The sequence below is a fragment of the Oncorhynchus mykiss genome, chromosome 1, assembly GCF_013265735.2.
Source record: "Oncorhynchus mykiss isolate Arlee chromosome 1, USDA_OmykA_1.1, whole genome shotgun sequence".
NCBI classification, from domain to species: Eukaryota; Metazoa; Chordata; class Actinopteri; order Salmoniformes; family Salmonidae; genus Oncorhynchus; species Oncorhynchus mykiss.
The window spans coordinates 83585438-83613009 of record NC_048565.1 but is presented as its reverse complement, the minus strand read 5'-3'; the positions used below and the strand labels follow the sequence as shown (position 1 = coordinate 83613009).

At 45.9% G+C, this 27572-nt stretch overlaps 1 protein-coding gene across 5 annotated transcripts in view; it reads right to left on the bottom strand.

Moving 5' to 3' along the window:
- The window catches only part of LOC110530763 (E3 ubiquitin-protein ligase MARCHF8), a 156555-nt gene that overhangs the window by 54662 nt on the left and 74321 nt on the right, over window positions 1-27572 (bottom strand). The window contains exon 1 of one of the 5 annotated variants that reach the window (XM_036987101.1): window positions 9307-10183. The exons of the other annotated variants lie outside the window; for them this stretch is intronic. Within the exon in view, the coding sequence (XP_036842996.1) occupies window positions 9307-9330 (24 nt within the window). The 5' untranslated portion in view covers window positions 9331-10183. Of the gene's footprint in view, window positions 1-9306; window positions 10184-27572 lie in introns of those variants that run through there. 5 annotated transcript variants of the gene reach the window in all.

Sequence of the window (27572 nt, the reverse complement as noted above, 5' to 3'; positions counted from 1 at the left end):
GCCTATTTATTGCCTTACCTCCTTACTTCATCTGCACACACACCATATACAGATCTTCTATTATGTTATTTTGCTGTATCTTTGTTTATTCCATGTGTAACTCTGTGTTGTGTTTTTTTTGCACTGCTTTGCTTTATCTTGGCCAGGTTGCAGTTGTAAATGAGAACTTGTTCTCAACTGGCCTACCTGGTTAAATAAAGGGGAAATACATATATTTTTTTTAAATGACATCTTGATTATTACAAGATGTAATCTCGCTCTCTCTCTCTGTCTATACATTACCATACTGATGCTTTCGCAACAAGTTCAGTGGAAGTCAGAAGAGGCCCGCGCCCGCCTGCCCGCCCGCACACACACACACACACACACACACACACACACACTACAAAATAAAAACTCACCCACCCAATTTCTGAGAAGATGATATGATCTCTTTATGGTCTTAATACTGTGAAGTGATCACACACACACACACCTGATAAACTGTGTGTTTATCTATCTATGTTTGGCCATAATGGTTGGTGAAATGTTAGATGTGTTCTTTATGAAGAGCTGAAACATACAGGATCATACTTCTAGTGAGAAACAGAGCAAAAGGCATAGAGAGAGTAAGAGAGAGGGAGAGAGAGAGACGGTATGGAAGGAAAGAAAGAAAGATAGAAGGAAAGATGTAAAGAGAGGGAGAAAGAGTAAGATATAGAAGGAAAGAGAGAGGGGAGAGAAAGAGAAAATGGGGAACAAATTATCATTGTCCCCTGGTTGGTGAAAATGTTAAATGTGTCCTTTATGAAGAGCTGATGTAATCACTCTCTTCTGCGATGGAGTAATGATGATGAACTCAAGGACAAGGTTGCCATGAGAACAGAGGGAAATAAGGCCACTAATACCACAGCCTCCAATTGAATAGGACAGGGTTGATTAGAATAGGAAGAGGAGAGGAGGAGAGATGGATGGATAAATGAGAGGAAGGAAGAGCAAAGTGCTGAACTCTCCATACTCAGATTAGTGAGAAAAGAGAGAAGCATTTAGTCCTGTCAAGGAACTAATTGACTTTTCCCTGTCTCTGTTTCTCTCTTCATCCATCTTTGCCTTTCCCTCTGTCTCAGTTTCCCTCTCTCACACACTAACTCACAAACAGTCCCATTGTCTCAGTGACAGTAGTCTAAGGATTTAGCCTTGAGAGTCATTCATTATTCTGTGAGAGAAAGTCAAATTTCAGACGTACATTCGTGGACCGGGTAACAACCATCGACTGTATATAAATGGACATCGATGACGTCACACCACTCATTCTTATGTGACGACTCATAAGTGCATTTGAAGCTCAAGAAGTCGGTTTTAGCTTGCCAAGATGGTGTCTCATGGAGCAGATTCTCAAGACATAACGTGCAGTTTGAGCTCCTCCAGGAGGTGACATAGCAGGCTAGCTCATTTCTGTCTCCTCTCATTGAGTATCTCAAGTTGAAGGTTGACTAGGGTTCTGCAAGCTACTGTAGCAACTACATTATAACGTATAACTCCCGTGTGAGATTTTTTAAAAAGAAGACATAAATCTGGTGTATTAGAAGCAATTATTGGTACCATGATTGTCATAATTTTTTTTTATATATATTTACACGAATGTTACCATTTTACCATTCACTATAATGGGTGGGAATCCTGCTTCCTGAAAACCACAGCCTGCAGTACCCCAGTCAGCCTTGAACTTCATGGCTTCAACGTGAGGAGGAAGTTGTTCTCCCCTAGTAACAACCCCTGGCTGTGATGATCCAGGCCTATGTTAGGGGGATAAAGGGAGGATCAGGAGGATGGGACAGAGAAGAGGAGACATTTTATCTTGGTGGTTCATGGGCCTCAGAGTTTCAGGGCCTCTGTCTGGGCTGGACCTTCCCTCTGTCTGAGGACTTTTACAATGTTACATCTTTTCAGAACAGAGTTATCTTGTGAAATTCTAATCTTCCTAAGTTCACCTCCAAACAGCAGGTCCAGTAATATTTCCAAGGTAAGGACAGAGAAGGAACATACAGTATGCAAGTGAGTGAGTGAGATTGATTGATGGAAAGAAGAGACATCCTGTAGAGAAAGAGAGTCAGGCCTGTCAGAAGTTTTTATTCCTCAAAAGTAGAACAGTATCAACTATATCATCTTCTTTCCCTGAACCAGACGGTTAAATTAAAACCATAGAAATATAATGGGGATGTCAGTTATTTTCAATGTATTTCTATTTGTGATGCATCTTCTATTTCTGCATACAGCCTACAACCAACCCAGTACAACGTCACCACGCACAGATTCAAAACAACACCAGTGACATCAGCTATTCTCCACAACATAGCGAAGCTAGCATCATTAGCGTCTGGCAGCTAACTATAATTAGCATGGAATTGCTAACTACCGCAGCGATCCAAAACTTCAATAAATAACCCTTTACACTGAGTGTCAAGGAGCAGAAGTTTCTTTAGCTTTGCTTGATATGCCGTTAAATGCTTGATCATTAAGGGTGAAATGTGTTGGCGGAGGGCTCTCCTCCTGGCTCCCCTCCTGGCTCCCCTCCTGGCTCCCCTCCTGGCTCCCCTCCTGGCTCCCCTCCTGGCTCCCATAGCTTCATATCACAGCATGGCCAAATGCTTCTAATGACATGTTCATAAGACAGGAAGATATAAATGTTATAACAGCCCAGAAGGAGTCTGGGCATGTGCAGAATTCTCTATCACTCAATTTAAGGGCTTTATTGGGCATGGGAAACATATGTTAACATTGCCAAAGTGAACTAGATAATTAACAAAAATGAATAGTAAACATTACACTCACAAACGTTCCAAAATAATAAAGACATTACACATGTCATATTATGTGCAAATAGTTAAAGTACAAAATGGAAAATAAATAAATACAAATTCTTTGTGGATCTATGTAATCTGAGGGAAATGTGTCTCTAATATGGTCATACATTTGGCAGGAGGTTTTGTGGGCAGTGTGCACATAGCCCGTCTCCTCTTGAGAGCCAGGTCTGCCTACGCCGGCCTTTCTCAATAGCAAGGCTATGTTCACTGAGTCTGTAGACTTCCTTTCAGGTGGTTGTAGAATTTAACGGCTCTTTTCTGGATTTTGATAATTAGCGGGTATCGGCCTAATTCTGCTCTGCATGCATTATTTGGTGTTTTACATTGTACACAGGGATATTATTGCAGAATTCTGCATGCAGAGTCTCAATTTGGTGTTTTTCCCATTTTGTGAATTCTAAGTTGGTGAGCTAACCCCAGACCTCACACCCATAAAGGGCAATGGGATCTATAACTGATTCAAGTATTTTTAGCCAGATCCTAATTGATATATCAAATTGATGTTCCTTTTGTTGGCATAGAAGGCCCTTCTTGCCTTGTCTCTCAGCTCGTTCACAGCTTCGTGGAAGTTACTCTGGCGCTGATGTTTAGGCCGAGGTATGTATAATTATTTCGTGTGCTCTAGGGCAATGGTGTCTAACTAGAATTTGTATTTGTGGCCCTGGCAACTGGACCTTTTTTGGAACACCATTATTTTGGTCTTAATGAGATTTACTGTCAGGGCCCAGGTCTGACAGAATCTGTGCAGAAGATCTAGGTGCTGCTGTAGGCCCTCCTTGGTTGGGGACAGAAGCACCAGATCATCAGAAAACAGTAGACATTTGACTTCAGGTTCTAGTAGGGTGAGGCCGTTTTTTTCTCTCTCTCTCTCTCTTAATGATCTACTATCAGATAAGACAGACAGACTGGGAGGGAGATGGAGATAGAGAGCGAGAGAGATCACTATCAGAGTCAGTGATAATGAGGAGAAAGGTGGAAACAGAATTAAATCATCAGAACTAATGGACACACACACACAATGATGAGGATAATGGGGAAATCTGTGTGATGTGAATCCTGTCCATAGAGCTCTCCATAGAAGAGGACACAGACCTGCACAGAGCATAATGTGTCTGTGAATGGCCGTCTGCTCATCAACCTGTGCAGATACAGACATTCGCCATTGACAGAACTCTCTCATCACACACTGTTATGACTGAAGTACTACTGCTATTCTAAAATAGGCTGTTTGGATCCTGATTGGTTGAAAGGAGAGATTTATTCACCCCAATCCCTGGGTAACAGTTTGATTTGAATGGTCAATGCGCATCCACTGACCCGCAGCTACTGTGCCTCAGGATAATACTACAGTTTAACCAGTAGAATATGCCAGATAGTGCGATACAAAAGCTGTCAGATATTATAATAATACATATCAATGACTGTCACTTTGTGTCAACTTATTGAAACTAATGGCCCTTTATGAACGAGATGATTACAGTCAATCAGCCACAGTACGACCACAGTTTTTATTAAAACTAGAAAAGGACAATGTTTATGTCCGATAGCCAACAACCCTTCTCATATATACTCTGCAGCACACATAGAACTGTGTATATTAAAGGTTACTGCTATTGGATCATATCGTTAGGACATGAGATAAGACACTTCTGAGAGGAAGACAGTGATACTGATCTCAGACGATTCAGGGTATAAAAAAAACATGAAAAACCCACTGGAAATGTTTGCCTTATCTCCACTGGTTCAATGACAGCACATCCCAAAGCCTGGTCTCAAACACACACACACACACACACACACACACAAAACCTGCTTTGCCTGTGTATAAATACCTATCAGTGAAAAGCTTACATTATTACGATTGTGTAGAATACTGTATGTATCTGAGATGAAGTCACCATATTCCTCAGCAAGAAGACATAAGGCCGAGAGTATAGAGCACTCTAAATAATCTTCCTGTACGACCCCTCACTGTATTCCCCAAACCTCCTACCAGAAGAAGGCAGGATATGTTGTATCCAGCATCACTGAAATAATCTGATCACAGGAAGAGTGTGTGGTCTACTGTGTAGATGTGGTTTCCTGGCTCTGTACAATGACCACTACGGAGGAAGATACAAGGCTGAACACACACACATATGCTCTCACACACATGGTCACACACACATGCTCACACACACATGCTCACACACACATGCTCACACACACACACACACACACACACACACACACACACACACACACACACACACACACACACACACACACACACACACACAGGCTGTGTGTGGTCAGCTAACGAGGATGCGGACCAGATGGGAATGTTAGAACGTAAACTATGCACAGTAACAATAATCACCAGAGGTTACTGTGAACCACTGCAACACAGGACTCCAGTTCTAGCCATACAGATATACACACATGTCCTACATGTCTCTGGTTCTAGTGGTTGACCCTGTCTGAGGAGCAGAATGGGCAGTACAGGGCTATAAGACAATGGAAGTGGGATACAGACACCGCCCATAGACACTGATCTAACATCAGTTTTGTGTTTTCCTCCCTAATGGTAAAATGTTGTTGCGGGTAAGCTGATCCTAGACCTTTAGTAAAACTGTAGTGACAGTATGCTGTTTCCACTACATGAGACAGCAGCAATCCTTAGCATTAGCTCAGCAAAAACACAGTCCCACAGTTAGCTTGTAAATTAGGTCTGACAGAGGAAAGAGACTGTGTGTGTGTGTGTGTGTGTGTCTGTGTGTGTCTGTGTGTGTGTCTGTGTGTGTGTTAGAGAGAACTAGAGACATCACATATGTGTGTGTTAAAACCACAGTTCCACAGAGATAGCTCATAAGTAGGCCTGCAGCTAAAAGCAGGAAACAGCCTGTGAGTGAGTGAGTGAGTGAGTGAGAAAAACTTCACAACAGCAGGAAGTTGAGAATATGGTTTACCTCCCCTCTTCCTCCCTCTTTCACCTCCCACCCACTCTCATCTGCCTCTCATCTTCCTCCCCCCTCTCATTCCTCTTTTCCTCTCCTCTTCTCCCTCTCAATCTTCCTCTGATCCCTCCTCCCCCCCTCTTCCTCCCCCACATCATCTCTCAACTGCATCTCATCCTGCCTACCCCCCCCCTCTATCTGCATCCCTTCCATCCCTCCTCATCTCTCATAATTACATCAGTGTGTCAGAACAGGAACAGGATATGGGAGACTAGTATGTTCTAGTCTAGTGTGTCTGTTGCTCTGACACTGATACAGGGCTGTCTGAACAGAGCTAACAACACTGATACAGGGCTGTCTGAACAGAGCTAACAACATTGATATAGGGCTGCCTGAACAGAGCTAACAACACTGATACGATACAGGGCTGCCTGAACAGAGCTAACAACACTGATACGATACAGGGCTGTCTGAACAGAGCTAACAACACTGATACAGGGCTGTCTGAACAGAGCTAACAACACTGATACAGGGCTGTCTGAACAGAGCTAACAACACTGATACAGGGCTGTCTGAACAGAGCTAACAACACTGATACAGGACTGTCTGAACAGAGCTAACAAGACTGATACAGGACTGTCTGAACAGAGCTAACAAGACTGATACAGGGCTGCCTGAACAGAGCTAACAACAGTGATACAGGGCTGCCTGAACAGAGCTAACAACACTGATACAGGGCTGCCTGAACAGAGCTAACAACACTGATACGGGGCTGCCTGAACAGAGCTAACAACACTGATACGGGGCTGCCTGAACAGAGCTAACAACACTGATACAGGGCTGCCTGAACAGAGCTAACAACACTGATACAGGGCTGCCTGAACAGAGCTAACAACACTGATACAGGGCTGCCTGAACAGAGCTAACAACACTGATACGATACAGGGCTGCCTGAACAGAGCTAACAACACTGATACAGGGCTGCCTGAACAGAGCTAACAACACTGATACGATACAGGGCTGCCTGAACAGAGCTAACACTGATACGATACAGGGCTGTCTGAACAGAGCTAACAACACTGATACAGGGCTGCCTGAACAGAGCTAACAACACTGATACAGGGCTGCCTGAACAGAGCTAACAACACTGATACAGGGCTGTCTGGACTAGTAAGAGGCAATTGCATGGACTTTTCTCATTGAATTATGTAAAAGAGGGAGAGAGAGAGAAAGACGGGAGAAAAAGAGAGAGAGACATAATGACAGAGAATGAGAAAGAGAGAGATAATGAGAAAACAATGGAGAAAGTGATCAGTATTTGTGAAAAGTCCTTGTTTTGAGACCCAGATAAGGATGTGTGTGTCAGTTGGAGCTTGAGGCACATTTCCTCATTAAGCACAAGTACAAACAACTTGGTTTGCTTTCCTCTGAATCACTTGAGGGTTTATTTCTGTGTGAGTCCAGTAGTGTCCCCCAAATGGCAGCCTATTCCCTACAGTGCACCTCTTCTGACCACAGCCCTATGGGTTTCCCTATCTGAAAGTAGTGCACTATAAAGGGAATAGGCTGCCATTTGGGAAGATGAGCAGAACATGTAGCCACAGATAATCAGTGCACCATAATTAACTGTGTTGACTGGCTCGGCCTTCAGCTCCTCTGTGATGTAACCCTAACAACAACCACACACACACACACACACACACACACACACACACACACACACAGAAAGCAGAGGTCAGAACAGCAGAGACCACAGCAGAGCAGAGCTGCTAATAGTCAAACACTAACGAAACAGGACGGAGTCTGGAAACTAGGTGTATATTGTCCTGCACAATCAGGATGCTTCCTTCCCAACCAGGAACAGGGATGAGTCCCATCTAGGAGGGCCAGGAGGACTCCAAAACTCACCCATTCAATTCCCTGTCCTGCCCACTCCCTCCCGAACAGATTTTAAAGCACAATGGAAGGCAATAAACAACTTTTCTGATAAGCTGTTTTCTATGTGGCATCAATATTAGTCAGAAAGTGGAAATAGGATAATTTGTCATAAAGTCAGTCTCCCCTAAAACTGAGTTTGTCATGACTTATTTGAGGGTTGGGTTGTGACTTCGACAATGCTCACTTGCCCACTAACATGGGATACACAGCTGCGGTGAGGGCACTGTATCCAATCCAATTTTTACTTGAGAAATATTGCACTGAACACCTTATCTAGATGTCAAATGTGTGATTAAAACCTCAGCAAAAACATCAAAATGATTTACAGATTTCTTTAGTTATTTTAGAATCATTCTGATTATCTTGAAGAAGTGAAACTGGCTTTGTTCCTATGGTGTATCATGGGGCACAAACATCACACCACATCCCCAAGACTGAAATGTCATTTTTCTTAATGAGCAACAGAGAAACACATGCAGGAATCAGTGCGTTCAGACACTCTTTAAGCTCCCGTCCCGACATGTGACTACTAATCTTTTTCCTCTGCCCCCATCCCTCCCTCCATCCCTCCTGTTTAGGGATTGACACAAATCTCTGTCATTTGGTGCAGCAGTCAATGATGTGATCTGCTACTCTGTGGATTTGGAGGAGAGCACTGATAAATCCCCCCCCCCACCTCCGTCAACAAACAATTGTCAGCACCCCCACCCCCAAAACATCGCCCCGTGGCTATGTCTGGCCCATCAATGTGTCTGATCTGTTGTTTGTGTTTACTGCTGTCGGAGAGAAAGAGAAGAAAGCGAGATAAAAAGAGCGAGAGGAGAAGAGCGAGAGGAGAAGAGAGAGAGAAGAGAGAGAGGAGAAGAGAGAGAGGAGAAGAGAGAGAGGAGAAGAGAGAGAAGAGAAGAGAGAGAAGAGCGAGAGGAGAAGAGAGAGAGGAGAAGAGCGAGAGGAGAAGAGCGAGACGAGAAGAGAGAGAGGAGAAGAGCGAGAGGAGAAGAGCGAGAGGAGAAGAGAGAGGAGAAGAGAGAGGAGAAGAGCGAGAGGAGAAGAGCGAGAGGAGAAGAGCGAGAGGAGAAGAGCGAGAGGAGAAGAGAGAGCGAGGTGTGAAATTGGGTCATCCTTTCATACTATGTTAGTGGCAGATGCTCCCCTGACATGCACCTGACACACACACACACACCTCCCCCCACACATGTGTATCCCCCCAAGCACACACACAAAGAAGGGGGCATCAAGAAGGGGGTGAACTCTCCATGCAGAGACAGAAGTGATGGACACACACGTTGCCAGTAGAGACTGTTATCTAGCTGCTTCTTTAGAGGAGCTCCAGTCACCACGGAGACAGCAGGCCTCACTATAACAACCACCGAAAGGAAACTGCTTTTACTACCTCGCTGTCTCTCTCACACACACAGGTTGGTGGTTTCTCTTACTGCGCTAACAAACAGATACACACAAGTACGCAGGAGGATGCCCCCCGAGACACACACACGTTGGTGGTTGCTCTTACACACACACACACACACACACACACACACATCTGATAGTCAGTATCAACAACAAGTACGAGAAAGAGCCAGCCATACCTTCATCTTCCAACAGGAATTCATGGCTGCTAGATCCTTGAAGCCACACACACCCTCAGACACCCCACACACAGACAAAGGAACCTGGGGGAGTTACATGCCCCTGTGTAAATCCTCTCAGGGGAGACGAAACAACCATTAGTAAATACACAGGTAGAGCTGTAGCAATGTCACCCAGCCATCTCTTTGGTAATGACAGCTCCCATAACACACCCTGAGACAAAGACAGAATGAGCAGCGATAGAGAGACGGAGAGAGGGATAGTCGACAGAAGGCTACCCTATAGGCTCTGAGCTGCTGCTATTTGTCTGGACTTGCCCGCTCTCTCTCTCTCCTGGTTACTATACACACACACACTGAGCAAACCCGGCAGGGACATAATCTGATTGGCCCAAACCCCAATTTCCTCCAGCTGATCCCAATGAGGGGAGGGGCTATCTAATGCATTATTCATGTGTGGGAGTCCATTTAAAGTATTCCCACTGCTCACTCAGCTTAACCAGTCCCTCCCCCTAACCTCCCTCAGCCTGTCCCCTGACACACACAGGCTTGTTCCGTTCAGATGAGAACACAGATTCACCAACCTACACCAATCAGAGAGGATCTTACTGGCGATCCAATCCCCATCAGGGAGAGAGGGAAGTGAAGGGGTTATCAGCTGACAGAGGTTAATTTTTCAGAGACATATTCACAGCTGACAGAGGTTAATTTATTAAAGTCATCCTCACAGCTGACAGAGGTTAATTTATCAGAGTCATCCTCACAGCTGACAGAGGTTAATTTATTAAAGTCATCCTCACAGCTGACAGAGGTTAATTTATTAAAGTCATCCTCTCAGTTGACAGAGGTTCATTTATTAAAGTCATCCTCACAGTTGACAGAGGTTAATTTATCAGAGTCATCCTCACAGCTGACAGAGGTTAATTTATTAAAGTCATCCTCACAGCTGACAGAGGTTAATTTATTAAAGTCATCCTCTCAGTTGACAGAGGTTCATTTATTAAAGTCACCCTCACAGTTGACAGAGGTTAATTTATTAAAGTCATCCTCTCAGTTGACAGAGGTTAATTTATCAAAGTCATCCTCTCAGTTGACAAAGGTTAATTTATCAAAGTCATCCTCTCAGTTGACAGAGGTTCATTTATTAAAGTCATCCTCTCAGTTGACAGAGGTTAATTTATCAAAGTCATCCTCTCAGTTGACAGAGGTTAATTTATTAAAGTCATCCTCTCAGTTGACAGAGGTTCATTTATCAAAGTCATCCTGACAGCTGGATCCAAGGGCAAATCAAGATCTATAGTTCCCAGCCCCACTGGGTGTCAATTATATTAGTGTTACTGTTTATACATGGATCCGATTGATTTAGCACCATACAGAGTAGAACTGTAATAATGTTAGATAGATTATATTAGAGGAAGAGAGGGAGGAGAGGGAGAGAGAGAGGAGAGAGGGAGAGAGAGAGGAGGAGAGAGGGAGAGAGAGGAGAGAAGGGGAGAGAGAGGAGAGAAGGATAGAAAAAGAGAGGAGGAGAGAAGGGGAGAGAGAGGAGATAGGAGAGAAGGGGAGAAAGAGGAGAGAATGGGAGAGAAAGAGGAGAGGAGAGAAGGGGAGAGAGAGAGGAAAGAAGGGGGAGAAAGGGGAGAAAGAGGTGAGAAGGGGAGAGAAAGAGGAGAGAAGAAGAGAAAGAGAGAGAAGGGGAGAAAGAGAGAGAAGGGGAGCAAGAGGAGAGAAGAGGAGAAAGAGAGAGAAGGGGAGAAAGTGGAGAGAAAGGTGAGAAAGGGGAGAGAAAGAGGAGAGAAGGGGAGAGAGAGGAGAGAAGAGTAGAAAGAGAGAGAAGGGGAGAAAGTGGAGAGAAAGGTGAGAAAGGGGAGAGAAAGGAGAGAAAGGGGAGAGAAAGAGGAGAGAAGGGGAGAGAGAGGAAAGAAGGGGAGAGAGAGGAAAGAAGGGGAGAGAGAGGAAAGAAGGGGAGAAAGAGAGAAGGGGAGAGAGGGGAGGAGAGAAGGGGAGAAATGGGAGAAAGAGGTGTGAAGGGGAGAGAAAGAGGAGAGAAGAGGAGAAAGAGAGAGAAGGGGAGAAAGAGAGAGAAGGGGAGAAAGAGAGAAGGGGAGCAAGAGAGAGAAGGGGAGCAAGAGAGAAGGGGAGCAAGAGAGAGAAGGGGAGCAAGAGAGAAGGGGAGCAAGAGAGAGAAGGGGAGAAAGAGAGAAGGGGAGCAAGAGAGAAGGGGTGCAAGAGAGAGAAGGGGAGAAAGTGGAGAAAGGGATAGAAGGGGGAGAGAAGGTGAGAGAGAGGAGAGAATGAGGAGAAAAGGGCTACACACTGATATTCATTAGACATGATGAGAGATCTGAGTATGAGAAAACATGCTCATACTCCCAATATTTAGAGGGGCTGAGAGGCTGAAATAACATTTTGGCAATAGAATATAACAGTATAACAGTCTGTATAACAGTCTGTCTGTTGTATCGTATAAGTATATAATGATACTATTTTTGTATACGGGTATCATATTATTGTATCAAGTTGATGATCAGTTGATGGTGAATACCAGACTCTCTGTCTAACCCGATGCCAGACTAACTCATGACTGAGGACACAGAACAGAAGGTGAAGGAACTGCAGCCTTTGTCACGACATTAAACCAACCAATGGGGGCAGGAGGAGCAAAAAACAAAAAACAACACAATAGCCAATCAGTGTTGAGTACCTCCATGTCACCAACCTTTGTGGTGAAAGCTTTACATGACATGGCAATTATTTATTACATGACAATTAGGAAGAATGGTGCTGACGGAGATGGCTGCCGTTTTACGATCCCGTAACCAATTGTGTATGTTTTTCACATTATGTGTAAGTTATTTTGTACATATTGTTTCTGCCACTGTGTCTTATGACACACACACACACACACACACACACACACACACACACACACACACACACACACACACACACACACACACACACACACAGAGAAAAACCTCCCATGTCTCAGGAGACACACAGGGAGCCAATAAATACTACTACAGTCCTTGCTCTCTGGGCAGTACTGACAACAGACAGTACTAGCAACATGGCTCTCCACCTCTATTGGCAATAGCGCTATTTGAAAAGGTTTAACGGTCTCTAACTTCTACTCAGCAGGACTGTGTAACACCAGCATCCCTTGAGCTTGTCTATCTCTGCAGGGACGACACACTGCTGAGGCAGGCTGCTGAGGGACCGCAGTAGGACGAATCTGATTTAGGAATCACCTCAGTCTCAGCGCTGAAATTATTATACTGATAACTGTGTAAAGCAAGCTTGACCTTGTACATTACATAATAATGCAATTTAAAAACACAAACTAAGTGTGCAGCATAACTACATTAGAATTTGCAGTACAAAAGTGGAATGGTTATTCCCTTATAATAACACAGAACATTATTCTACTGTATCACGGTTATTACTCTCTATGTCCTCGTGTCAATAGCAAATAACATATTTACATATTCATTTATGTTCTGTTGTGTGTGTGTGTGTGTGTGTGTGTGTGTGTGTGTACACATTATGTGTGTGTACAGTATGTGGGTACAATGTGTGTGTGTGTGTGTGTGTGTGTGTGTGTGTGTGTGTGTGTGTGTGTGTGTGTGTGTGTGTGTGTGTGATTGCTTGCATGTGTGTCCAGCTGCATGTCCATGGGTGTGTAGGCATCAATCAAATGCTATGCAGACTGTGATATTAGGCTGACTAGAGTGCAGGTCCATTCACTAATGAGTTTGATAACTCAGAGGCAGGTAGCACCATAACATGAGATTACTGTTGACATGCTGTTTACTGTGCTAATTATAGCCTTCCAGTATACTGCTAGGCCTCTGTGACTGACAGGATAATACTGCCATTATGTTTACCCGACACCTCATTCATCATAACTAGAGAGATTTGAAAACCAAGAAACGCAACATATGATCACTTCCTGTAACGTGCCCAAAGTCAGTTATGCAGACTAGACCATGATTTGTCTGTAGTGTTGTCAACAAGGAGAGTGACAAATTATTCCCTACTTAATAGTTTTGATTACAATCTGACTCATATTACACATGAGAGTAAATTGCCGTTCATGTTCATACAATAATAACCATGATAATCATATTTAATTTGTAAAGCGCATTTCTGATATGGTCTCTTGAATTATTGCACATGGTCAAACATTCATATTTCTGAACAGGTTCTGATTTCATTATAATTTAACATTACTGAACAATCAGTAAGATTAATTGATAAATTATAGACTTCCTGTTAGAAAGGAAGACCAGCAGTACTTTGGTTCCAAAGGGACTCAAACTGTACAGAAATTATACAGAACTTTGTAACTGTAATTGTGTGTATAATTATACATTTACTGTAGATTACCTCAGCTCACCAGCAATACCAATTTATATTTATAGTGCAATTGTGTATAATTATACAGAACTTTGTAACTGTCATTTTGTGTATAATTATACGTTTAGATTGCTGCAGCTCGCCAGCATTGATGTTGCTTCAATAAAGCTTTCAGTTTACCCATAGCTAGCTTATTACGTAAAGTCATACATATCTATTATCTATGGGAACATTCAGGTGGACTATAAGGCCGGTACAGCATGGAAGGAAAGCATCATGCCAGGTAGAAGTAGGGACTCTTGGCTTGTGCGATCCGGAACGGCTCATTGGAGACTATCCTATCTCCTGTTTCTGTAGCATGAGGCAGCGTAATGGACAAGTCCACCCCCTGGACAGGACACTAGTCTATGATGAGGCCATGTAGAGGCCATGGAGAGAACATGGAAAGGCCATGGAGAGAGAGTTCTCATCTATATTATTCGTAGCCGTCTATTTACCACCACAGACTGATGCTGGCACTAAGACCACACTCAATGAGCTGTGTAAGGCCATAAGCAAACAAGAAAATGCTCATCCAGAGACAGCACTCCTAGTGGCCGGGGACTTTAATGCAGGGAAACTTAAATCCGTTTTTACCTCATTTCTACCAACATGTCACATGTGCAACCAGAGGTAAAAACAAACTCTAGACCACCTTTACTCCACACATAGAGATGTATACTAAGCTCTCCCCCGCCCTCCATTTGGCAAATCTGATCATAATGCTATCCTCCTGATTCCTGCTAACAAGCAAAAACTAAAGCAGGAAGTACCAATGACTCGCTCAATACAGTAGTGGTCAGATGACGTGGATGCTACGCTACAGGACTGTTTTTCTAGTACAGACTGGAATATGTTCTGGGATTCATCCAATGGCACTGAGGAGTATACCACCTCAGTCATCGGCTTCATCAATAAGTGCATCAAAAACGTCATCCCCACAGTGACTGTACGTACATATTCCAACCAGAAGCCATGGATTACAGGCAACATCCACACTGAGCTAAAGGCTAGAGCTTCCATTTTCAAGGAGAGGGACACTAATCCGGACGCTTATTTGAAATCCTGCTACGCGTCAATACAGGATTAAGATTGAATCCTACTACACTGGCTCTGACGGTTATAAAAATTTTCAAAGACTCCAGTCACCCAAGGCATAGACTTTTCTCTCTGCTACCACAGGACAAGCAGTACTGGAGCACCAAGTTTAGGACCAAAAGGCTTCTTAAGAGATTCTACCCCCAAGCCATTAGAATGCTGAACAATTAATCAAATGGCCACCCGGACTATTTACATTGACACCCCGCATTTGTTTTTACACTGCTGCTACTCACTGTTTATTATCTATACATAGTCACTGAACAAATGACCTGACAAACCTGTAACCCCGCACATTGACTCGGTACCGGTACCCCCTGTATACAGTCGTGGCCAAAAGTTTTGAGAATGACACAAATATTAATTTCCACAAAGTTTGCTGCTTCAGAGTCTTTAGATATTTTTGTCAAATATTACTATGGAATACTGAAGTATAATTACAAGCATTTCATAAGTGTCAAAGGCTTTTATTGACAATTACATGAGGTTGATGCAAAGACTCAATATTTGCAGTGTTGACCCTTCTTTTTCAAGACCTGGAGCTTGGAGTTCGTCAGAATTTGTGGGTTTTTGTTTGTCCACCCCCTCTTGAGGATTGACCACAAGATCTCAATGGGATTAAGTTCTGGGGAGTTTCCTGGCCATGGACCCAAAATATTGATGTTTTGTTCCCCGAACCACTTAGTTTTCACTTTTGCCTTATGGCAAGGTGCTCCATCATGCTGGAAAAGGCATTGTTCGTCACCAAACTATTCCTGGATGATTGGGAGAAGTTGCTTTCGGAGGATGTGTTGGTACCATTCTTTATTCATGGCTGTGTTCTTATGCAAAATTGTGAGGGAGGCCATTCCCTTCGCTGAGAAGCAACTCCACACATGAATGGTCTCAGGATGCTTTACTGTTGGCATGACACAGGACTGATGGTAGCGCTCACCTTGTCTTCTCCGGACAAGCTTTTTTCCGGATGCCCCAAACAATCGGAAAGGGGATTCCTCAGAGAAAATGACTTTACCCCAGTCCTCAGCAGTCCAATCCCTGTACCTTCTGCAGAATATCAGTCTGTCCCTGATGTTTTTCCTGGAGAGAAGTGGCTTCTTTGCTGCCCTTCTTGACACCAGGCCATCCTCCAAAAGTCTTTGCCTCACTGTGCGTGCAGATGCACTCACACCTACCTGCTGCCATTCCTGAGCAAGCTCTGTACTGGTGGTGCCCCGATCCCGCAGCTGAATCAACTTTTCGAGACGGTCCTGGCGCTTGCTGGACTTTCTTGGGCACCTTGAAGCCTTCTTCACAACAATTGAACCGCTCTCCTTGAAGTTCTTGATGATCCGATAAATTATTGATTTAGGTGCAATCTTACTGGCCGCAATATCCTTGCCTGTGAAGCCCTTTTTGTGCAAAGCAATGATGATGGCACGTGTTTCCTTGCAGGCAACCATGGTTGACAGAAGAGGAACAATGATTCCAAGCACCACCCTCCTTTTGAAGCTTCCAGTCTGTTATTCGAACTCAATCAGCATGACAGAGTGATCTCCAGCCTTGTCCTCGTAAACACTCACACCTGTGTTAACGAGAGAATCACTGACATGATGTCAGCTGGTCCTTTTGTGGCAGGGCTGAAATGCAGTGAAAATGTTTTTGGGGGATTCAGTTCATTTGCATGGCAAATAGGGACTTTGCAATTAATTGCAATTCATCTGATCACTCTTCATAACATTCTGGAGTATATGCAAATTGCCATCATACAAACTGAGGCAGCAGATCTTGTGAAAATTAATATTTGTGTCATTCTCAAAACTTTTGGCCACGTCTGTATAGCCTCATTATTGTTATTTTATTGTGTTACTTTTTAATATTTTTTACTTTAGTTTATTTGGTAAATAATTTCGTAACTCTTTCTTGAACTGCATTCTTGGTTAAGGGCTTGTAAGTAAACATTTCACAGTAAGGTCTACACCTGTTGTATTCGGCCCATGTGACAAATAAAGTTTGATTTAGTTTGAGAGGCCATGGAGAAGCCATGGAGAAGCCATGGAGAGAACATGGAGAATCCATAGAGAGGCCATGGAGAGGCCACGGAGAGGCCATGGAGAGGCCATGGAGAGGCCATAGAGAGGCCATAGAGAGGCCATGGAGAGGCCATAGAGAGGCCATGGAGAGGCCATGGAGAGGCCATAGAGAGGGCAAGGAGAGGCCATGGAGAGGCCATAGAGAGGCCATGGAGAGACCACAGCGAGGACATGTAGAGACTATGGAAAGGCCATAGAGAGGACATGGAGAGGCCATGGAGAGGCCATAGAGAGGCCATGGAGAGACCACAGCGAGGACATGTAGAGGCCATAGAGAGGCCATGGAGAGGCCATGGAGAGGCCATAGAGAGGCCATGGAGAGGCCATGGAGAGGCCATAGAGAGGCCATGGAGAGACCACAGCGAGGACATGTAGAGACTATGGAAAGGCCATAGAGAGGCCATGGAGAGGCCATGGAGAGGCCATAGAGAGGCCATGGAGAGACCACAGCGAGGACATGTAGAGACCATGGAGAGGCCATAGAGAGGCCATGGAGAGACCACAGCGAGGACATGTAGAGACCATGGAGAGGGGAGACAAAGGAAAAGATGTGGAGGGGGAAGAAGAGAAAGACTAAATACAGAGAGAGAGAGAAAGTGTGAAAGAGGTAAAGACAGAAGAGAAGAAGAATTTAGCAGAGGGAGAAAAAGCAAAGACAGATAGGGAGAAAAACGAGAAAAGCAATAGCAGAGAATAGGAGAGTGAGGAGGAGGGGAGAGATTTGATCGGGAGAAAAGGAGTAAGAAAGGTGTTAGAGAAAGGGAAAAGAGAGAGACAGAGAGAGAAAGAGAGATGACAACCTAATCTCCATAGAGGGAAGAAGACATTAGATCTCCTGTGGGGCATGAAATTACCCTGTAATAGTCCTTTCAGTTCATATTCAAATATACACTCATACATACTGATAACCACAGCACTGTACAGGGGTTGCACTGCACGCCTTTACCCAACAGTTCTATCAAATCATACTGGAGAGATTGGAGGGGGAATGAGGAAGAGGGAGAGAAAGATGGAGGGAGGGTAAATCAGCCAAGAAAGTATATCAGCCGAGATTCCTATAAAGTACAGTGTATAACCTGTATCACTTGCAGAAATAGATTTTGAACCCTTCTTGAAGATTTCAGACTTCTTGTTAATATTCCCCAACAGTCTATATATTTCCCATCTCGGTATGCATATGAGATCCAGTCTGCTTTGATGTGCTCACATCTCATCATGCATTCCCTGTGTGATTCAGCACATTACATCATGATAAGACTTACAGCCTGCAAATGCCTTTACGCAACATACAGGGGTGGCAGGTAGCCTAGTGTTTAGAGCGTTGGGTCAGTAACCGAAAGCTTGCTAGAACGAATCCTCGAGCTGACAAGGTAAAAATCTGTCATTCTGCCCCTGAACAAGGCAGTTAACCCACTGTTCCTAGGCCGTCATTGTAAATAAGAATTTGTTCTTAACTGACTTGCCGAGTTAAATGAACAGTCATATTTCACTAGACGGCCAACATCCGTATAAACGTTTCTATTTTAATCTGCCAAACTACACTGAACAAAAATATAAACGCAACATGTAAAGTGTTGGTCACATGTTTCATGAGCTGAAAGAAAAGATCCCAGTTCCATACACACAAGAAGCTTATTTCTATCAAATTGTGTATATACATTTGTTTACATCCCTGTTGGTGAGCATTTCTCCTTCGCCAAGATAATCCATCCACCTGACAGGTGTGGAATATCAGGAAGCTGATTAAACAGCATGATCATTACACAGGTGCATCTTGTGCTGGGGACAATAAGGCCACTCTAAAATGTCACACAACACAATGCCACAGATGTCTCAAGTTTTGAGGGAACTTGCAATTGGCCTGCTGACTGCAGGAATGTCCACCAGAGCTGCTGCCAGATCATTTCATGTTAATTTCTCTACCATAAACCGCCTCCAACATCGTTTAGAGAATTTGGCAGTACGTCCAACCGGCCTCAGAACCGCAGACCACGTGCCAGCCCAGGACCTCCACATCCGGCTTCTTCACCTGTGGGATCGTCTGAGACCAGCCACTTGGACAGATGATGAAGCTGTGGGTTTGCACAACCGAAGAATTTCTGCACAAACTGTCAGAAACCGTCTCAGGGAAGCTCATTTGTGTGCTTGTTGTTCTCACCAGGGTCTTGACCTGACTGCAATTCAGCATTGTAACCGACTTCAGTGGGCAAATGCTCAACTTCGATGGCCACTGGCATGCTAGAGATGTGTGCTCTTCACGGATTAATTCCAGTTTCAACTGTACCGGGCAGATGGCAGACAGCGTGTACGGCATCATATGGGCGAGCGGTTTGCTGATGTCAACGTTGTAAACAGAGTGCCCCCCTGGTGGCGGTGGGGTTATGGTATGGGCAGGCATACGCTACAGACAAGAACACAATTGCATTTTATTCATGTCAATTTCAATGCATAGAGATACCGCGACGAGATCCTGAGGCCCATTGTCGTGCCATTCATCTGCTGCCATCACCTCATTTTCAGCATGGTAATGAACGGCCCCATATCGGATCTGTACACAATTCCTGTAAGCTGAACATTTCCCAGTTCTTCCTTGGACTGCATACTCAACATATATGTCACCCATCAAGCATGTTTAGGATGCTCTGGATTGATGTGTACGACAGCCTGTTCCAGTTCCCGCCAATATCCAGCAACTTCACGCAGCCATTGAAGAGGAGTGGGATAACATTCCATGTGCCTACTTTAAAAATAATATTTATCTGTGACCAACAAATGCATATCTGTATTCCCAATCATGTGAAATCCATAGATTAGGGCCTAATGAATTTATTTCAATAAACTGATTTCTTTATATGAACTGTAACTCAGTAAAATCTTTGAAATTGTTGCGTTACAGAATCAAAAACTGAGTTGAACGAGAGGACAAAGTGGCAAAAACTCTAGTAGGAAGAAACTTTAGAGAGGAACCTTATCTGGTGTGCACAAATCATCTGGCCAAAAGTAGTGCACTACAATAGGGGATAGGGAGCCAAACTATTTGAGACGCTGTTGACATAGAGGTTCCACATGTGGAGAAACTTTGAGAGAAAGTTCAAGAACTCTGGCCAAAAGTAGTGCACTTCATTATAGTGATTAGCGTGCAGCCAGAGTTGACTGTAAGGTACAGTGGAGTGAATCAGTGAGAGAGACTCCCCAGTGCCCTGGTTCAGAGAGAGAGAGAGAGAGAGAGAGAAACTCCCCAGTGACCTGGTTCAGAGAGAGAGAGAGAGAAACTCCCCAGTGACCTGGTTCAGAGAGAGAGAGAGAAACTCCACAGTGACCTGGTTCAGAGAGAGAGAGAGAGAGAGAGAGAAACTCCCCAGTGACCTGGTTCAGAGAGAGAGAGAAACTCACCAGTGACCTGGTTCAGACAGAGAGAGAGAAACTCCCCAGTGACCTGGTTCAGAGAGAGAGAGAGAGAGAAACTCACCAGTGATCTGGTTCAGAGAGAGAGAGAGAGAAACTCCCCAGTGACCTGGTTCAGAGAGAGAGAAACTCCCCAGTGACCTGGTTCAGAGAGAGAGAGAGAAACTCCCCAGTGACCTGGTTCAGAGAGAGAGAGAGAAACTCCACAGTGACCTGGTTCAGAGAGAGAGAGAAACTCCCCAGTGACCTGGTTCAGAAAGAGAGAGAGAAACTCCAGTGACCTGGTTCAGAGAGAGAGAGAGAAACTCCCCAGTGACCTGGTTCAGAGAGAGAGAGAGAGAAACTCCACAGTGACCTGGTTCAGAGAGAGAGAGAGAAACTCACCAGTGACCAGGTTCAGAGAGAGAGAGAGAAACTCACCAGTGACCTGGTTCAGAGAGAGAGAGAGAGAAACTCCCCAGTGACCTGGTTCAGAGAGAGAGAGAGAAACTCCCCAGTGACCTGGTTCAGAGAGAGAGAGAGAGAGAGAAACTCCCCAGTAACCTGGTTCAGAGAGAGAGTGAGAGAGAAACTCACCAGTGACCTGGTTCAGAGAGAGAGAGAGAAACTCCACAGTGACCTGGTTCAGAGAGAGAGAGAGAGAGAGAGAGAGAGAAACTCCCCAGTGACCTGGTTCAGAGAGACAGAGAGAGAAACTCCCCAGTGACCTGGTTCAGAGAGAGAGAGAGAAACTCCAGTGACCTGGTTCAGAGAGAGAGAGAGAGAAACTCACAAGTGACCTGGTTCAGAGAGAGAGAGAGAGAAACTCCCCAGTGTCCTGGTTCAGAGAGAGAGAGAAACTCCAGTGACCTGGTTCAGAGAGAGAGAGAGAAACTCCAGTGACCTGGTTCAGAGAGATAGAGAGAGAGAAACTCCCCAGTGACCTGGTTCAGAGAGAGAGAGAGAGAAACTCCCCAGTGACCTGGTTCAGAGAGAGAGAGAGAGAGAAACTCCCCAGTGACCTGGTTCAGAGAGAGAGAGAGAGAGAAACTCCCCAGTGACCTGGTTCAGAGAGAGAGAGAGAAACTCACCAGTGACCTGGTTCAGAGAGAGAGAGAGAGAGAGAAACTCCCCAGTGACCTGGTTCAGAGAGAGAGAGAGAAACTCCCCAGTGACCTGGTTCAGAGAGAGAGAGAGAGAGAAACTCCCCAGTGACCTGGTTCAGAGAGAGAGAGCGAAACTCCCCAGTGACCTGGTTCAGAGAGAGAGAGAAAAAAACTCCCCAGTGACCTGGTTCAGGGAGAGAGAGAGAGAGAAACTCCCCAGTGACCTGGTTCAGAGAGCGAGAGAGAGAGAGAAACTCCCCAGTGACCTGGTTCAGAGAGCGAGAGAGAAACTCCCCAGTGACCTGGTTCAGAGAGAGAGAGAGAGAAAAACTCCCCAGTGACCTGGTTCAGGGAGAGAGAGAGAGAGAAACTCCCCAGTGACCTGGTTCAGAGAGCGAGAGAGAGAGAAACTCCCCAGTGACCTGGTTCAGAGAGCGAGAGAGAAACTCCAGTGACCTGGTTCAGAGAGAGAGAGAGAGAGAGAGAAACTCCCCAGTGACCTGGTTCAGAGAGAGAGAGAGAAACTCCCCAGTGATCTGGTTCAGAGAGAGAGAGAGAGAGAAACTCCCCAGTGACCTGGTTCAGAGAGAGAGAGAGAGAGAAACTCCCCAGTGACCTGGTTCAGAGAGAGAGAGAGAGAGAAACTCCCCAGTGACCTGGTTCAGAGAGAGAGAGAGAGAGAAACTCCCCAGTGACCTGGTTCAGAGAGAGAGAGAGAGAAACTCCCCAGTGACCTGGGTCATAGAGAGAGAGAAACTCACCAGTGACCTGGTTCAGAGAGAGAGAGAGAGAGTTAAACTCCCCAGTGACCTGGTTCAGAGAGAGAAAAACTCCCCAGTGACCTGGTTCAGAGAGAGAGAGAGAGAAACTCCCCAGTGCCCTGGTTCAGAGAGAGAGAGAGAGAGAAACTCCCCAGTGACCTGGTTCAGAGAGAGAGAGAGAAAATCCCCAGTGACCTGGTTCAGAGAGCGAGAGAGAGAGAAACTCCCCAGTGAACTGGTTCAGATAGAGAGAGAGAGAGAAAAAAAAAACTCCCCAGTGACCTGGTTCAGATAGAGAGAGAGAAACTCCCCAGTGAACTGGTTCAGATAGAGAGAGAGAATGAGAGAGAAACTACCCAGTGACCTGGTTCAGAGAGAGAGAGAGAGAGAGAGAGAGACACTCCCCAGTGAACTGGTTCAGAGAGAGAGAGAGAGAGAAAAACTCCCCAGTGACCTGGTTCAGATAGAGAGAGAGAAACTCCCCAGTGACCTGGTTCAGAGAGAATGAGAGAGAAACTCCACAGTGACCTGGTTCAGAGAGAGAGAGAGAAACTCCCCAGTGACCTGGTTCAGAGAGAGAGAGACACTCCATAGTGACCTGGTTCAGAGAGAGAGAGAAACTCCCCAGCGACCTGGTTCAGAGAGAGAGAGAAACTCCATAGTGACCTGGTTCAGAGAGAGCGAGAGAGAGAGAAACTCCCCAGTGACCTGCTTCAGAGAGAGAGAGAAACTCCCAAGTGACCTGGTTCAGAGAGAGAGAGAGTTAAACTCCCCAGTGACCTGGTTCAGAGAGAGAAAAACTCCCCAGTGAACTGGTTCAGATAGAGAGAGAGAATGAGAGAGAAACTCCCCAGTGACCTGGTTCAGAGAGCGAGAGAGAGAGAGAGAGAGAGAGAGAAAAACTCCCCAGTGAACTGGTTCAGCGAGAGAGAGAGAGAGAGAGAGAGAGAGAAAAACTCCCCAGTGACCTGGTTCAGATAGAGAGAGAGAGAAACTCGCCAGTGACCTGGTTCAGAGAGAATGAGAGAGAAACTCCACAGTGACCTGGTTCAGAGAGAGAGAGAGAAACTCCCCAGTGACCTGGTTCAGAGAGAGAGTGAGAGAAACTCCCCAGTGACCTGGTTCAGAGAGAGAGAGAGAGAAACTCCCCAGTGACCTGGTTCAGAGAGAGAGAGAGAGAGAAACTCCCCAGTGACCTGGTTCAGAGAGAGAGAGAGAAAAACTCCCCAGTGACCTAGTTCAGAGAGAGAGAGAGAGAGAGAAACTCCCCAGTGCCCTGGTTCAGAGAGAGAGAGAGAGAAACCCCCCAGTGACCTGGTTCAGAGAGAGAGAGAAAAACTCCCCAGTGACCTGGTTCAGATAGAGAGAGAGAAACTCCCCAGTGACCTGGTTCAGAGAGAATGAGAGAGAAACTCCACAGTGACCTGGTTCAGAGAGAGAGAGAGAAACTCCCCAGTGACCTGGTTCAGAGAGAGAGAGACACTCCATAGTGACCTGGTTCAGAGAGAGAGAGAAACTCCCCAGCGACCTGGTTCAGAGAGAGAGAGAAACTCCATAGTGACCTGGTTCAGAGAGAGCGAGAGAGAGAGAAACTCCCCAGTGACCTGCTTCAGAGAGAGAGAGAAACTCCCAAGTGACCTGGTTCAGAGAGAGAGAGAGTTAAACTCCCCAGTGACCTGGTTCAGAGAGAGAGAGAGAGAGAGAAACTCCCCAGTGACCTGGTTCAGAGAGAGAGAGAGAAACTCCCCAGTGACCTGGTTCAGAGAGAGAGAGAGAGAGAAACTCCCCAGTGACCTGGTTCAGAGAGAGAGAGCGAAACTCCCCAGTGACCTGGTTCAGAGAGAGAGAGAAAAAAACTCCCCAGTGACCTGGTTCAGGGAGAGAGAGAGAGAGAAACTCCCCAGTGACCTGGTTCAGAGAGCGAGAGAGAGAGAGAAACTCCCCAGTGACCTGGTTCAGAGAGCGAGAGAGAAACTCCCCAGTGACCTGGTTCAGAGAGAGAGAGAGAGAAAAACTCCCCAGTGACCTGGTTCAGGGAGAGAGAGAGAGAGAAACTCCCCAGTGACCTGGTTCAGAGAGCGAGAGAGAGAGAAACTCCCCAGTGACCTGGTTCAGAGAGCGAGAGAGAAACTCCAGTGACCTGGTTCAGAGAGAGAGAGAGAGAGAGAGAAACTCCCCAGTGACCTGGTTCAGAGAGAGAGAGAGAAACTCCCCAGTGATCTGGTTCAGAGAGAGAGAGAGAGAGAAACTCCCCAGTGACCTGGTTCAGAGAGAGAGAGAGAGAGAAACTCCCCAGTGACCTGGTTCAGAGAGAGAGAGAGAGAGAAACTCCCCAGTGACCTGGTTCAGAGAGAGAGAGAGAGAGAAACTCCCCAGTGACCTGGTTCAGAGAGAGAGAGAGAGAAACTCCCCAGTGACCTGGGTCATAGAGAGAGAGAAACTCACCAGTGACCTGGTTCAGAGAGAGAGAGAGAGAGTTAAACTCCCCAGTGACCTGGTTCAGAGAGAGAAAAACTCCCCAGTGACCTGGTTCAGAGAGAGAGAGAGAGAAACTCCCCAGTGCCCTGGTTCAGAGAGAGAGAGAGAGAGAAACTCCCCAGTGACCTGGTTCAGAGAGAGAGAGAGAAAATCCCCAGTGACCTGGTTCAGAGAGCGAGAGAGAGAGAAACTCCCCAGTGAACTGGTTCAGATAGAGAGAGAGAGAGAAAAAAAAAACTCCCCAGTGACCTGGTTCAGATAGAGAGAGAGAAACTCCCCAGTGAACTGGTTCAGATAGAGAGAGAGAATGAGAGAGAAACTACCCAGTGACCTGGTTCAGAGAGAGAGAGAGAGAGAGAGAGAGAGACACTCCCCAGTGAACTGGTTCAGAGAGAGAGAGAGAGAGAAAAACTCCCCAGTGACCTGGTTCAGATAGAGAGAGAGAAACTCCCCAGTGACCTGGTTCAGAGAGAATGAGAGAGAAACTCCACAGTGACCTGGTTCAGAGAGAGAGAGAGAAACTCCCCAGTGACCTGGTTCAGAGAGAGAGAGACACTCCATAGTGACCTGGTTCAGAGAGAGAGAGAAACTCCCCAGCGACCTGGTTCAGAGAGAGAGAGAAACTCCATAGTGACCTGGTTCAGAGAGAGCGAGAGAGAGAGAAACTCCCCAGTGACCTGCTTCAGAGAGAGAGAGAAACTCCCAAGTGACCTGGTTCAGAGAGAGAGAGAGTTAAACTCCCCAGTGACCTGGTTCAGAGAGAGAAAAACTCCCCAGTGAACTGGTTCAGATAGAGAGAGAGAATGAGAGAGAAACTCCCCAGTGACCTGGTTCAGAGAGCGAGAGAGAGAGAGAGAGAGAGAGAGAAAAACTCCCCAGTGAACTGGTTCAGCGAGAGAGAGAGAGAGAGAGAGAGAGAGAAAAACTCCCCAGTGACCTGGTTCAGATAGAGAGAGAGAGAAACTCGCCAGTGACCTGGTTCAGAGAGAATGAGAGAGAAACTCCACAGTGACCTGGTTCAGAGAGAGAGAGAGAAACTCCCCAGTGACCTGGTTCAGAGAGAGAGTGAGAGAAACTCCCCAGTGACCTGGTTCAGAGAGAGAGAGAGAGAAACTCCCCAGTGACCTGGTTCAGAGAGAGAGAGAGAGAGAAACTCCCCAGTGACCTGGTTCAGAGAGAGAGAGAGAAAAACTCCCCAGTGACCTAGTTCAGAGAGAGAGAGAGAGAGAGAAACTCCCCAGTGCCCTGGTTCAGAGAGAGAGAGAGAGAAACCCCCCAGTGACCTGGTTCAGAGAGAGAGAGAAAAACTCCCCAGTGACCTGGTTCAGATAGAGAGAGAGAAACTCCCCAGTGACCTGGTTCAGAGAGAATGAGAGAGAAACTCCACAGTGACCTGGTTCAGAGAGAGAGAGAGAAACTCCCCAGTGACCTGGTTCAGAGAGAGAGAGACACTCCATAGTGACCTGGTTCAGAGAGAGAGAGAAACTCCCCAGCGACCTGGTTCAGAGAGAGAGAGAAACTCCATAGTGACCTGGTTCAGAGAGAGCGAGAGAGAGAGAAACTCCCCAGTGACCTGCTTCAGAGAGAGAGAGAAACTCCCAAGTGACCTGGTTCAGAGAGAGAGAGAGTTAAACTCCCCAGTGACCTGGTTCAGAGAGAGAAAAACTCCCCAGTGAACTGGTTCAGATAGAGAGAGAGAATGAGAGAGAAACTCCCCAGTGACCTGGTTCAGAGAGCGAGAGAGAGAGAGAGAGAGAGAGAAAAACTCCCCAGTGAACTGGTTCAGAGAGAGAGAGAGAGAGAGAGAGAGAGAAAAAAAAACTCCCCAGTGACCTGGTTCAGATAGAGAGAGAGAAACTCCCCAGTGACCTGGTTCAGAGAGAATGAGAGAGAAACTCCACAGTGACCTGGTTCAGAGAGAGAGAGAGAGAAACTCCCCAGTGACCTGGTTCAGAGAGAGAGTGAGAGAAACTCCCCAGTGACCTGGTTCAGAGAGAGAGAGAGAGAAACTCCCCAGTGACCTGGTTCAGAGAGAGAGAGAGAGAGAGAGAGAAACTCCCCAGTGACCTGGTTCAGAGAGAGAGTGAGAGAAACTCCCCAGTGACCTGGTTCAGAGAGAGAGAGAGAGAAACTCCCCAGTGAGCTGGTTCAGAGAGAGAGAGAGAGAGAGAGAAACTCCCCAGTGACCTGGTTCAGAGAGAGAGAGAGAAAAACTCCCCAGTGACCTAGTTCAGAGAGAGAGAGAGAGAGAGAGAGAAACTCCCCAGTGCCCTGGTTCAGAGAGAGAGAGAGAGAGAAACCCCCCAGTGACCTGGTTCAGAGAGAGAGAGAAAAACTCCCCAGTGACCTGGTTCAGAGAGAGAGAGAGAAACTCCCCAGTGAACTGGTTCAGAGAGAGAGAGAGAGAGAGAGAGAGAGAAAAAAAAAACTCCCCAGCGACCTGGTTCAGATAGAGAGAGAGAAACTCCCCAGTGACCTGGTTCAGATAGAGAGAGAGAAACTCCCCAGTGAACTGGTTCAGAGAGAGAGAGAGAAACTCCCCAGTGAACTGGTTCAGATAGAGAGAGAGAGAAACTCCCCAGTGACCTGGTTCAGAGAGAATGAGAGAGAAACTCCACAGTGACCTGGTTCAGAGAGAGAGAGAGAAACTCCCCAGTGACCTGGTTCAGAGAGAGAGAGAAACTCCATAGTGACCTGGTTCAGAGAGAGAGAGAAACTCCCCAGTGACCTGGTTCAGAGAGAGAGAGAAACTCCATAGTGACCTGGTTCAGAGAGAGAGAGAGAGAAACTCCACAGTGACCTGGTTCAGAGAGAGAGAGAGAGAGAAACTCCAGTGACCTGGTTCAGAGAGAGAGAGAGAGAGAGAGAAACTCCACAGTGACCTGGTTCAGAAAGAGAGAAACTCCACAGTGGCCTGGTTCAGAGAGAGAGAGAGAGAAACTCCACAGTGAACTGGTTCAGATAGAGAGAGA